Below are 14,506 nucleotides of genomic sequence, written 5' to 3'. Positions count from 1 at the left end.
CTGAACCCCAAACGTAATGATAACGACAAAATTGATAAAACAGTAATGATCATTAAGGGCTACAATGTCCACAAAAACAAAGGAAGAAGCAACTAACCAAGCATGAGCTAATTTGCAGAGCTTTATCTTTGAAGTGAGGTTGAATAGTAAGCTGTTGAGATCCAATTTTGAGTTTCTTTGAATTCAAAGCTTCCTTGGATTTATGATTGGGCAATTTGAAGCGGGAAAGTGTATCCACGAACCAGGCATGATTGTCCTTCAACTTATTCACCTAAAAAGAGCAAAAGAATTCGTTTAAATGCACAAATTGAGAAGCAAGTGAAGACACAGAGAAACGAGTTGAAGTGTACCAAATTCAGTGGGAGATCTGAAGAGAGAGAGGAATTTTCAAGGTCAGTGAAGAGGAGAGTGAATGAGTCCCACCAGAGAGAGGCGTCTATGGAGCTAGTATCGGACATTGTTGGAGGAGAGAACGAGAAGAGTGATCGAGGTAAAACCCTAGCAATGCAAAAACCCAGAAAATTGAAGGGTTTAGTTTAATCTTTTTTATTTGATTCTTCTCTTTTTCGCGCTTTCTCACGCTGTGTGACTCTGATGTCCTTGCACGTATTTGGATTACGTGATCGTCCGATTGAAATTAAACGGACAATATTTCAAATAAATTTTTATTTTTTTTAATTTATATTTTAAAATATTTAATTTGAATTATATTATTTTATTTTAATTGAACAACTATTAATATTTGACTTTACGAATATGTAAAAATTCGACCGTATAAATTGGAGTTTCTAAATTTTCTAGTTATATTTTCGTACTCAATTTTTTGTTACACGTTGAATTGAGGAAAATATATTTTCCAAATTTGGAGTTATAACTATTTTAATATAGCATTCATTTTTTTTACAATCATATTTCATTAATTAAAAAATAAGACACCATTATACTATATATATAAGAAAGTTAAGGAACTAGAATAGTAATAAGCAGATTTGAGAGACACTAGCTTACTATCTGTGTAGATCACATCTTGCACATTATCGAACCTTTAGTATAAATTTTATTAGGAGGTGAGTCAACTTTATTGCTCATAACATTGCAAGAGCATCAAGTTTTTATGTTATCCACCATATTTTTTATTTGTTCTCACCTTATTATTTGAATCTTATTTTAAAATAAATAAGTTGATTTCGTTAATATATGCTCACATTTTGTATAAGTAAAAATCGTGGTCATTATTGTAAGTGATTAACGATGCTAATGGTTTATACTTGGAGATAAAGTGGGAATTTTATTAATAACCCAAGATAGAAAGTGGGAAAATGCAATATCATCACAAAATACTAACACACAACACATGTATATATATACACATGAAAGTAATTTTAAAAGAATAATAATTCCGGTGATCTTCACTCAAGAACAACAATTGAATACATTCGGCAGCTTCATCAAACTTCAAACAACATCATGCTATTTTTGGTTTTCTCCATCATGGCTTGATGCTCTTCTGTTCATATGCTTTATGCCTGACTTGAAGGCTTTATTTGCAAATTGATTGTGGTAGTAATTAGAGAAACAAAGAAGACAAAAACCATGAATATTTTGTAAAACCAACAAAGAGACTAATTATGAGGAGTTAATGGTGGCCATTTCCCAAACTTAGGGTGATGGAAGAAGCTTTTAGGATGCCAATTTCCTAACTTTGGATGATGGAAGAAGTTCTTTGGAGAGATTGGTGGCCATTTTCCAAACTTGGGGTGATGGAAAAAAGGCTTTGGAGGCCATTTTCCAAACTTGGGGTGATGGAAAAATGGCTTTGGAGGGAGCTTGGGAAGAGGTGGACATGGTGGTTTCTTGAATGGAGGAAAGGGTTTAGTGACAACTGGTGGTTTGTAAATTGGAACTGGAGGAGGAAGTGGCTTGACGATCGGAACCACCGGTGGTTTTGGAACTACTGGAGGTTTATATATTGGAACAGGTGGTAGAATTGGATGCTCAATCTTTGGTGGACATGGTGGTTTCTTGAATGGAGGAAAAGGTTTAGTGACAACTGGTGGTTTGTAAATTGGAACTGGAGGAGGAAGTGGCTTGACGATCGGAACCACCGGTGGCTTTGGAACTATTGGAGGTTTATATATTGGAACAGGTGGTAGAATTGGATGCTCAATCTTTGGTGGACATGGTTTCTTGAACGGAACCGGTGGTGGAAGCGGTTTAGTAACTGGAATAATAGGAGGCTTATAGACAGGCACAGGAGGAGGGTGAGGTTTCACATATACAGGTGGTTTATAGACAGGCACAGGAGGAGGGTGAGGTTTCACGTATACAGGTGGTTTATAAACAGGCACAAGAGGAGGGTGAGGTTTCACGTAAACAGGTGGCTTATAGATAGGCACTGGAGGAGGGAGAGGTTTTACATATACAGGAGGCTTATAGATAGGCACAGGAGGGGGAAGAGGTTTTACATAGACAGGCACAGGAGGAGGGAGAGGTTTCTTGTAGATAGGAATATGAGGGAAAAGAGGATGTTTGTGGAAAACTTTTGGTGGAAATGGTGGGAAGTCAGGTAATTGAGGATGAGGAAGCTTAGGAAAAAGAGGGTGTTTCCAAAAAAATGCTGAGGTACATGTAGCTGATGAGAATTTGAGTTTGCCAGCATTAGCAGTACTGAGGGTATGTTTGTCATCAAATTTTGACTTGATGACAATTTTGGTGTTTTGAATGCCATCATGAGTAGGACATGGTGCAGCTGATGCACTATGTAACTGAGCATAACATTCTTCTTTCAATTCACCTTCTTTTACTATGTCTTTAGGAAGTGATACTTTGAAATTTCCATTTTTATCAAGCTCACCGGCCCCTCTTGTTTGGATATGTCCATTTGAGGCCTTGCAGTCTATTGTTACACGTAACCCTGCACAAGAATGTTAGTTAGACATATTAGTCATATACTAAAACAAACATTTTTTATTTTTGGATTCAAAGTCCCTTTAGAGGCTTAGATGGTGTTTACATTGTAAAGAATTGTAATATGTTAAAAATGTGTCTAATATTTTAGAGACTTTTTTTTTATAACAGTTATCAGATAAAATAAAATTTTATACTATGTGCATGTACTAGATAAGAGGAGACAAAGTACCTGAGAAAGCCTGGCTAGTCTTAATATTGTTCTGTATGCAATCTGCACATTCACCAAGCCCAACTACCTCAATTGTACTTTGTTGTTCTCCATAACAAAATCCTAGTAAAACAAAAAGAACAAAAGGCCAAAAGCACACAAGTGCTCTTTGGCGCAGACTGAAAATCTGCATAGGGAATTACAATTACAAAACAGACTTATTAGAACTCAGGAGAAGCTATTAAGCTTCTTTGGTTTGATCATGAAATGTGAGTGTATGCTATTAGAAGTGCCTAATAGGCTAATATATAAACAATCTTGGATATTATCTCCAAAGCTCACCGACATAGAAATTAAGAACTTCACATGGTGCAAGAGGGCCATAACCATCTACTAAGAAAAAGACATTAATCAGCACTCACTCGTCATCTATACTATTAACAAATCACACTGCTTTCATTGAATGCATTATAGTTTTAAACTTCACAACTAACTATACTATATCCTTTTGACATCTGTCTCTACCTACTTATGGTACTAATAAATGCTTTTGACATTGTACTATCACTGAAATGTACACTTTTGACAAAAAAATGGAATAATATAGCAACGTTTCTACTTTTCAATTTTTCACATTAATGAATCATTAAATTTTACTCATCAGAATTATATCAACTTTGAGCTTTTCACCAAGGTTGACATGTAATAGTAGTCAACTTCATTGTTCTTTATTAATTTCACAAGAGCATATTTATAAATTTTACAGAAGATCATGATAATTATCATGATGTTCCTGCCCTTGGATACGAGAAAGACAACACCACCGCACAATATTCTTCATATTTCATTTTCAAATGTACCACAATATTTATATCTATTTATTTCAGTTTCAAGTAGTATACCACAATTAAAGTTATCAAAACCTCACAATTTAAAACTCTTTTAAAAAATCTATTGTTAAAATTTATTTTTCTCAAAAAAATATAAAATAATTATTTTTTAAAAAATTTTGTAAGAAAAGTAAAAAATTATTTTTTTCAAATTAAAATTTTTGTCAAAAAATTTTGTTTAGAAATAAATTATCAAATTTAAAAAAATAATATGAAAAGTAGATTCATAGACCCTACAAAATCTATTAAATTTTAAGGACTTTTAAATATTAGACTTTTTAACTATGAAATTTTTTATGACTACAACATACGACTTAGAATCAATAATTTATAAAATTGTGAAATTGAGACATATAATCACAATTCTTATTTCATTTTAGAATATATCATAATATTTCCTATGTTCGCTGATAATAATAATATAATGAAATAAAGAAAGGGTCATTCGCTTGTGTTGTGATGGACCAAGTGGATTACTTATATCACCGTAAAGACAAAAGAAAAGGTCAGAGGGCTAATAAATTAGATTTTTTTTCAATATAACATTCTGGCATGGTACTGTTGTGATAAGTCATTATATTTCAATATTGTATTTGTTGATAATAATTAATATATTTATGATGACAATGAGCACCCTTCTGGCATGGTATTGTGTTTGCCTTGGTACACGCGTTTGAAAAAATTATCCAATTATATCCCATTAGTTATGAATAGTAATTTTAAGGCGTATTTGATGGACATGATATGATAGATATATCATAAGATAAGGAGCACAAAATAAGATATGAACTTGATAAAGAGTTATCATATTATGTGCTTAACTTGATAAGATTGATTTATCTTATTCAATGTTTGAAACACAATACATAACCAAATGATATGATTTATATTGTGATAAAATGGTAAGTTTGTTCTTATAATTTATTTAATTTTTTTGTTTCAAAATAACATTCACATATTTTTTTTATAAATAAATAAAAATACTAAAAAATATAAATAATCTATAAAGTAATTTTATATACTTGAAAATTTAAAAATCCAAAAACATATAATATTAAAAAACATAATCATTAAAAAATTTAACACATTGTATAAAATTAAAATTATCGACTACGTAGTAGCAATAAAGTATCATAAAGAATATTATGTTGTCTTACATGTTTCAACAAATCATACAAAATAAACAGATAAAAGTAAATTGCACTAAAATTAGATAAGTAAAATCAAGTACAAAAATAGAACTAGTAGATCAACGATTTAACAAATGCAAGACAATCAATATCATCACAATCCAAAAATATGTGCAAGCGATGTGAAACACGTAAACATTATGTCTTTTGCAGCAAAACATTTTTATTCTATTAGTTGCATTTTCTTAAACCCATTCATAATATTTCTGAAATCATCAAACACATTTTTACCAACACTTAGACGATTTGCAGCTTCACCCAATCGTCCTAAACTTTTTTCAAGTCAATTCTCAAAAGTTTTTCCTGACTCATAAATACCATTAGCAATAATATGTGTTCCTTTAATTATTCTCTTTGATCGAATTTCCACTTGGTCGTTCTTTCATCCAAACAATCTTCTGAAACAAAATCAGGTGCTCTAAGAATAATTTCGTGTAACCATAAAACTTCATTCAATATTGAATTAAAATGCCTACTAGCTATTTGTCTTTATCGTTTAAATAAGAACTTAATAACGCGGTTTTTAAAATGATAAGCTAATATGTGTAAGAACGTAGCCACTTGTTCTTCAATAGTTACTACTCTATCTTATTTCAACCTACCTTCGGGACGCAAGAGAACACACAATCGTCGAAATGATCTAATATCCATGTGAAGTTGATTAACACATGTGACATCATCTTGATTGACCAAACTCTCTAAAAGTTATCATCTTAATCACTCTCTATTCATTAGTCAATTTCGAATGCTATAATTTTATAAAACTACATTGAAGAATAACTCATTATCATAAAAATTATTAAACAAAGGCTAACTATCTTTAAATACATTTGCTCTAACATTAGATATAGCATCACATTATTTTGTTCTTGTGAATTTATATTCATATATATATATATATAAGTATCAACACTATTATTATTATTATTATTATTATTATTATTATTATTATTATTATTATTATTATTATCCATCAACGCAAAATAGAATATCAATACATCTTAACAAAGAACATAGATGGATGAGGAAAATAATTATTATTCTCCCTCCATTTTGTTTAAATATCAATCAAAGTTTATTATTAGTAGTTATATAAAAAAATAATTAACATAAAACTCAAACATCACAAAACAATCATAACTTTTATCCTATTGTAAAATAAAATAAATCAGAAAGAAAATATCATGGCAAATATGAAAAAAGGAAATCAACTTAACTTCAACAATCATAAAATCAATCCAATATCAATGACAGAAAACAATCCTAAAATCAGAGAAAATCAAATAAAATTAGGGCAATAAAGAGAAAATCAAGAAAAACAATACTTAGAAAAGGGCGACGATAGCGAAGAGCACAAGAGTGGCGGCACGATGGAGAGGAAGGGGACGACAAAGTGGAGAAGGAGAGAGAAATGTGAGTAAAAAATGACAAAAAAAATAAAAAAAAATATTTATTAACTTTTATATGGTTGGAACCGGATTTAACATAAGACTGAAACAAAATATATTTAAAAAATTTGATTACTCTATCATATATAATTGGTGTTTCAAACAATAAATTAACGTAGAATAGAATAACATAAGTGTATCATATCATATCTTTTTATCATTTAAGTGTCTTTATTGACTACCCTTGCTTGCAATTTGACTATGAAAAGAGAATAAATAACAAAAGAATTCATCATAAAAATACAAAAATGGAAAACACAATTCAATTAATATACAACTCAAAATTATTTCAAATCTTCTCATTAAATGTTACAAATGATTGTACTTAGACAAATAAAAGCATAAAAAATTATATTTTTTATCAATTAGAAAACTATATATTACAATAAACATAAAAAATCATAAAAATGTGTATATATGTATATAACAAACACTCTCTCCGTTTTGAAATATAAACAAAACTAGGTTAAAGGTAAATAAAAATTCTTTTGAGTCTTCTTATATATCTTTCTGACTGGACAGAAAAATAGGAGGGGATAGTTTTTTCATTGCATTCATAGAAGTCTAATTAGACGAAAAAAAATATTTCTTATAATTTTGAAAAGATAATCGTTAATTTGACCGACGAACTACGTGGGAAAATATCTTTTTTTTCTTTCTTTGATTTTAAGCAAACATTTTATGAAAGTAACAACTCTATCAAAACAAAATATTTTAACTACTTTTTTTTTTAATTAATTTTTACTTATTTTTTTGTAAAAGACAAATTTTTATATGCTCAATTTTACACGTAATCGTCTAGTTCTTGTACATGTACATTTATAATATTTATTTTTATCTTACTTGTTACAAGTTTTTTTTCTCCAAGTGTTCATAAAATTTACATTTAATTATCATCTATAAATATATTAATATTTAAAAATATAATTTGATAAAATTATTGATTACACATATAGTTTATTAAACCGTTTGTCAAAAATAGATAGAGCAGTATATGCTTACAAAATGATTGTATTACAATTGTTTAACATGTAATATATATTATATTTATTCAATGGACAAAATCTGCCATGAGAAAGAGAAGTGTAATTTTGTCTTCATATATAATAAAGGGCTAGACGATACTAGACCCCTCGAATAATTAAGCTTAATATTTACTATGTTTATTGAGAAGGGGGAAGCTTCACTGTTTTACATTGCAATGAATAATCATCTCAGTTATTTTAGACAATTTTGTCAATATAAGTTTAAAATATTAAAAAATATTATAATCATAAGTATTTTTTTTCTCTCAAAGTTGATACTCATCCGATATATCTTTTTAACTAACTAACATAACCAATAGTTTATTAATATTTATTTATTAAAAAAATTTATCGTATGTAACTTAATTGATGAGCTAACTATAGGGTTACTAAAAATATTTAAGGAGATTTTAAATTCAAATATGAAAAACTAACATAATTATTAATTTTATCGACAAAAAAAATTGAAATTAACTAATTAAATCATCAGTGTGTTTCAATTGTTAAAGGTTCTCTTAGTTAACTTGTCCATGAATGTTTCTGAAGTCATAAAGGTTCCACAAGTGAAGACATAAACTCATTTTAACATTATAACTTATAAAGTCTTACCTGAGTCTTTTAGGGAAAACCTTTTCCACATTATTCGTATTTAATTGCCGCGGTTTCTGTTTTGCATTTCAATTATTTATTTTTGACACATGCATTTCAATTATTGTAGTGAACTATCTATATCTCTCATAAGATTGATTTAGATACATGCCTAATGGTTTTACAATTATATCCATATTTCAATGCAAAGAAAGGTACTAAAACAAAAGTCAAATCGAGTCAATTTCTCAATAAAATAAAGGTCAAGTAGTCAAAAGGAAGGAGGGAGAGTTCTGTTAATTAATTAAAGAAAAAATGTGACATTTTCCTAATTGCCACTGAAGTGTTTAAAGTTTATTTATTTATTGGGGGTAGCATAGGCCCTATATTTTGTTAATGGCTAGGTTTTTTGGGTGAACCTATGTCCTCCCACTCCTACTAAGTAGCACGTATTAAATATAAGCATTTAATAGAAATGGGTAATTAAGCATGGGGCTGCAAATACTGGTGAACATTAGGGTCGGCAATGATCACTAATTATAGATCCATCATCCAACTATATATTGCAAACTTGAGTGTGACAATTATTTGCTTTGATGCTATTGATGCATGTGCGTGTCTTTAAAAGTTTATTTGGAATTTCAATTTCATTTTTTATATAAACTTCAATTTCATTTCATTATTGTAAGCACCAAATATTTTAATGAAAATAAGATTTTAAGAATTTTCATTAAATTAAATTAAATTAACCACCTAAAAATATAAATAAAATTAATGGAAGAACTAAAAATTTAATATATGCATTTTTTATTTATCATATTTTGAAGAAAGTAATAGTTATATAGACAAAATTATTTCTCTAAATCTTCAACGTAATGATTTTGTTTGGTAGGATGATATTTCATAAATTATGATGACTTGATTATCGTTTTTGTTTATATTTTTCAAAAGTTTAAAATTTTGTTTGCTTTCCACTATTTTTATTTCACAAAAATTAGTCTTTGAAACTTTTTTAGTAATGTTTTTAATTATAGAGCATATATTGTTCATGTTTTTGTCCGTTTATGTTGGATTTTGACCTAACTCTTCAATTTTTCTTTGTATCTTTTTTATTTTGCTTATTGAATAAATTTTTAAGGTGGTATAAATAATATGTAATTGTCTTGAACTCTCAATATAGTTGAAATGTCTTGACTATCATGTAATAATTTTATACTTTAATTTTTTGTTTTAAAAAATTAAATAGATAAAAAATATAATTAATTTAATTCTATAAAATTATAAATAAAATTATTATTTATTATTGTAGTAAAATAAAATTTACAAAATTTGATTACGATTTTTTCATTTTGTAAAATAAAAAATTGAAACTATAATTTTATCATTTTAAAACTTGTTCCAAAAATCATTTGGTCCTAGTTTCAAACACATAGTCAAATACTATTTTAGTAAAAGTAATTATTCATAGATATTACATTAAAATAAGTTAAATTCAAATGTAAATCATTTAGTTAATTTTCTTCATAATTATTCCTAAAATTATTCTCCATCATGTTCTTGTGTTTTTAAATCTCAACTTTTTAAAAGAGAAGACAAAAATAATTGTATTTATCCGTATAGGTTGTCTATATGGTAGTAAAAGGACACCTCTCAGATAAGGGTGGAAATGGTAGTACCTGTCCTAGCTATGGGTATTGAATATGCATTGTAAGTATTATTTTTATTAAAACGTATAATATATATACAAAATTTTCCACAACTTTGAGATAAAATAAACTTTATTTTTTCACATGAATATACATAAACAAATTATACAATGTGCTGTATATTGTATTAGTGAGATATTATTATTTTGTCATTGATATACATTGAGTTTTTTTATATTAAAAACATAATAAATATCACTATAATATATATATATATATATATATATATATATATAAATACTTGAACAAATCTACTATGCAACAGTACCCTAGACGGAACGGTAACAATATGAGAGGGCGTTCATTCAATTTTTTCCAAATATCTTGCTTTAAGTCTCCCATCCCTCCTTTATCTTATTGTAAACTTTTTGATTTTCTATGGGGATGGAGATTTAATCGAATCCTCGTGTGACATGAGATGATTCAGTTCCTATAGAATATGAGAAGAGAAAATTTACAAGAATACGATCTCAAAAAATGATTCTAAATAAAAATATAATTATAAATTGGTAATTTCATTTATTAGAGTTAAGAATCCAAAGATATAAGTGTAAATAAATCGAAGTTCAAACTTTGGTGAAGAGAAAAATATTAACATAGCTAATATACTAACATTTACTCATAAAAAAAAACTTTTTACTTCTAATTCTCTTTTATATTTTATTTTATTTTAAAGAATTTAGTGACGAAACTCACACATATTAAAGACGAAGAAACAGAGTATTGTAGGTTCAAACTCCTGTCTCAACTTATCAATGTTACTATAGCATTTTACTATGAATTACATTTACGAGACAAATATCTTTCATGTTAATGAAAAAAATATATAACAATTCCTTTTTTTTTTTTTTTAAGTTTCGGGAATGGTGGGAAGAAGTTTATTGACCCAGAGTAAACATTATGCTAGCACCAACTAAGCTAGAAGCCCAGAGAATTAAAACTTCCAATACTTTGTTTCATTACCAATTATAATTGACAAAATTTAAGTGATTTTCTTAGTGTTGTTTGAATTGTGAAAAACCCAATGATAATAATCATCTTATACATCTTGTCCTTGAGAACTCAATTTGAGGAATTATAGACCATTATGTCCAATTTAAGCATCTCGTGCTATTAAGACTCCATGTTTGAGAGGTTGTGGATCGTCATCTCCAACTTAAACTTATCGACTTTTAAGACATGATGCTTGAGGGGTTGTGGATTGTCATAATTTGACCAACATATCGACATGTCATACAAAGACCAATGGGCCCAATATTCGAGCACAATGATCCATTATCCAAATACTAACGAAGAGATAGCACCAAACACAATTTTTTTACTTGGTCAAGTCATAGAAGACATGTGCGGAACAAGGGAGCAACATCCTTCCCCGCTAAATGGGTAGTGGGGAGTTACAAGAAACTTTGAGACCAATGATATATATAAATAAGCAAAATAATAAAATTAAAACCCTAAGTTGCTCATTTACTCTGGAAACACCCAAACAATACATCTTCGATTAAGTCTACCCAAATTCTACTTCAAGAACAGTACTGATGTGGAGACAACATAATAGGCTAAGTAGTTTGTGTGTTGTTATAATATTGTTTAGTATTGGTGTGTCACCTTTGTTGAGACAAACTCTCTATTTTAAAGTTTTGATGAGAATAAACAAAGGTTAATTAAGAATGTTAATTATGATTCTAAATGTTATGTTAATTTAACTTGTGTTCTTGAGTGGATTTAATTAAGAGCAGAATCAAGCAAATACAAGAAAAGACAACAACAAGATCATTCTGCATCAGAAACAGAGAATGATCTTCAGCTTCACCAAATTATCCATCACAACAAGTTGGTCAAATCTTTTCTATCCATGTGATAAAAAGTTTGATCTGGAAATCTCTCATATCTAATAAGTACACGGCAAGGAACAAATACGAATAATCCAGACTAAAAAAGGATACTTGATCACAAAGATCAAAGGATTCAAAGATGGACAAAAGTCATGACGGCTTAAGAATTCCAAAATTCAAATGTCAAGAAAACTTGATCAAACTGGGTATATGACAAGACAAGAACAAAGGAAATACAGAACGTTTAAAACGGGAACTCCAAAATGATTATTGAAGCTCAAGAAAGTTCAAACTAATAAAACCAAGAACGTTAATCATTCTCCGTTTTCTGCACATCAACAGCAGCTTTGCATTCTCTCTGTTTCAGTCTGCAATTCGTTTCTAATCTTCTCCAACCTTCTCTAGCTACACTCAAGACTCAAGGCAGATAATGTACCATCCAAGATCAATGAAGAAACGTCAAAGAAAGGACTGAGATGCTTTAAATGCTAGACCATTAAAAGTCAAAAAGCTATTTTCAAAGAAGGATTATTTTTATTCTAAAAATAATGGTTCAGTCAAAAAGCATAGTTTCTCCAACAGCTCTTGTACCTTCATTCAAGTACATCTACAGCCTATAAATAGAAGGTCATTATCCCAGTTCTCAGTATGAAATTCAAGTGCTAAGTAACCAACAATATACAATCTCACATAAGCTTGAAATTCAGCAAAAACAGAGGCAACATCACTTTCTGCAATTCGCGAAACTGTTACTGCTGCTAACTCACATACCAGCTGCGAAATTGTCATCAAATTCTCTGTAAAGAATCTATTCTCAAACAAGAGTTGAGCAATATCAGATTTTGTCAAATTCAATCATTTGTAAAAACTCAAACTATAAGAGTTTCTTTATAGTTTGTTTAAGATTGCTTCCTATCAAGGTTAGATAGGTGTTGTAATTGCTTTCTGGGTGGAAAATAATTAAGAAAGAAATAGATCAAGGTCGATCTATTCTAGGTGTTGTAAGATTAAGAAGGCTCTTCATTTTAAACACTTAGTGGAAAATCTCACAGTGTGAGGACTGGACGTAACCCACGTTGGGTGAACCAGGATAAATCTTTGTGTGGTATTCTTTTTCCTATCTCCTTATTTATTATACTGCATTAATCATTTAAGATAAAATAGAAACTGATTTTCTGCTAATTTAAGAACGTTCTCTGTTTATAACATAAACCAAGAACGTTCTCCGTTTTCTGTTTCATAACCAAGATCATTCTTAAGTTATTTTCTTAAGTTTTAACAGGAATTTTTAAAAGGCATATTTACAATTCAAACCCCCCTTTCTTGTAAATCGACATTGTTACTTCAACCTTGAGTAATTATAGTTTCTCAAAGTAGGGCATTTGAAATAGAGTGTAAATGTAAGACCCATAATTTTAAAGTACACTTTATGTATTTTTGTGTATTTTGGATTTTGGCTCGGAGGCTTTTTAGCCAAAGTTAATAATATTTTGGAGTTTATATGATCAAAAAGAGATTTTAATGCCGATTAGAATTGCTTGTCGATAAATAAATTAAATTAAGTGCGATGAATCCTTTACGGAGAATTTAATGCGTTACGGGTGAAATGATAATTTAACAAATATCTAGATATTTTGAGATATTTGTTAATTATAATTAATATATATATATATTTATATGTTTGTGTGGAGGGAAAAGAGAACGAAATAGAAAGAAAAGAAAAAGATATAAAAAGGAAAGAAGGAAAAAGGAAGAAAAGAAATAGAAAGAGAGGAAAAACAAAGAAAGGAAAAAGGAAAGAAAGAAAATCCATAATTTCCATCTTCTTCCTCTGCTGCCTCTACGCGAAACCCATTTCTTATTCTTCTTGGTTTTGCTTTCTTTTTCGTTCCTTTTCTTCAAGATTAGAAACTCAAGGTTTGGTGAGTGTGAGAGAGAAGATTACTCAACTTCATTCTTCTTGTTTGATTCGAAAACGAAGAAAAACGGTGTTAGGGATTTCAAAACTGTTAAACACAAACCACCCCGTTTCATCTAGATCTAAGCTTCATTTCGCGAAGAGATAGAAGCGAAAGTTGCTCACCACCACACTACGGTGCTAGTGGACCAACTTGGAAGCGACGTCGCGAGCGGAGATTTTACCGGATTTACTCGTGGTACCGGAAACGCACGTTAAAGCTAACGTTAAGGTAAGGGCTCCTTCCAAACTTTTAGTTTGCATTTAGGGACTTATCTGTGGTTGTGCGGAAAAGAATTTTGTTAGGGTTAGAGTGTTGATTTGGGGGAAAATGAATCTAAGGCTTTATGGGTAAAATCTTAGAGTTAGGTTTTGGTTATATTGATGAATGTTTCGTGGAAAATGAATTTAAACTCATGTGTGTATGATTTTGAGTAAATGAGACTTGTTGTGTTTGAGTGGTGGATTGTATTGATTTGTGTTCTTCGTATTCGACGTGTTCTCAATTAATATTGATGAATGTTTCGTGGAAAATGAATTTAAACTCATGTGTGTATGATTTTGAGTAAATGAGACTTGTTGTGTTTGAAGTAACAATGTCGATTTACAAGAAAGGGGGGTTTGAATTGTAAATATGCCTTTTAAAAATTCCTGTTAAAACTTAAGAAAATAACTCAAGAATGATCTTGGTTATGAAACAGAAAACGGAGAACGTTCTTGGTTTATGTTATAAAACAGAGAACGTTCTT

At 29.4% G+C, this 14,506-nt stretch overlaps 2 protein-coding genes across 2 annotated transcripts in view; both read right to left on the bottom strand.

Moving 5' to 3' along the window:
* The window catches only part of LOC101494201 (uncharacterized), a 23,419-nt gene extending 22,809 nt beyond the window's left edge, over positions 1-610 (bottom strand). The window contains exons 1-2 of the mRNA XM_004505640.4: positions 351-610; positions 98-271 (exon numbers count right to left, since the gene is read on the bottom strand). Of these exons, the coding sequence (XP_004505697.1) occupies positions 98-271; positions 351-458 (282 nt within the window). The 5' untranslated portion in view covers positions 459-610. The remainder of the gene's footprint in view (positions 1-97; positions 272-350) is intronic.
* A 658-nt stretch (positions 611-1,268) lies between these two features.
* On the bottom strand, positions 1,269-3,423 carry LOC101493553 (uncharacterized). Its single transcript, XM_004505638.4, has 2 exons — positions 3,140-3,423; positions 1,269-2,914 (listed from the first exon to the last, which is right to left on the bottom strand). The coding sequence occupies exons 1-2, from the start codon at positions 3,309-3,311 to the stop codon at positions 1,623-1,625; spliced, it is 1,464 nt and encodes a 487-aa protein (XP_004505695.1). The 5' UTR covers positions 3,312-3,423; the 3' UTR covers positions 1,269-1,622.
* Between the last annotated feature and the right edge of the window lie 11,083 nt (positions 3,424-14,506).

The sequence above is a fragment of the Cicer arietinum genome, chromosome 6 (assembly GCF_000331145.2).
Source record: "Cicer arietinum cultivar CDC Frontier isolate Library 1 chromosome 6, Cicar.CDCFrontier_v2.0, whole genome shotgun sequence".
NCBI lineage: Eukaryota > Viridiplantae > Streptophyta > Magnoliopsida > Fabales > Fabaceae > Cicer > Cicer arietinum.
The sequence above is the reverse complement of the archived record's forward strand: the minus strand, read 5'-3'. Positions and strand labels throughout refer to the sequence as shown.

Excerpts from the sequence above, each read along its gene's own strand:
- LOC101493553 (XM_004505638.4), bottom strand. The coding sequence starts at position 3,311 with ATGCAGATTTTCAGTCTGCGCCAAAGAGCACTTGTGTGCTTTTGGCCT. Across the intron at positions 2,915-3,139 it reads GACTAGCCAGGCTTTCTCAG|GGTTACGTGTAACAATAGAC; the intron begins GTACTTTGTCTC and ends ATTCTTGTGCAG.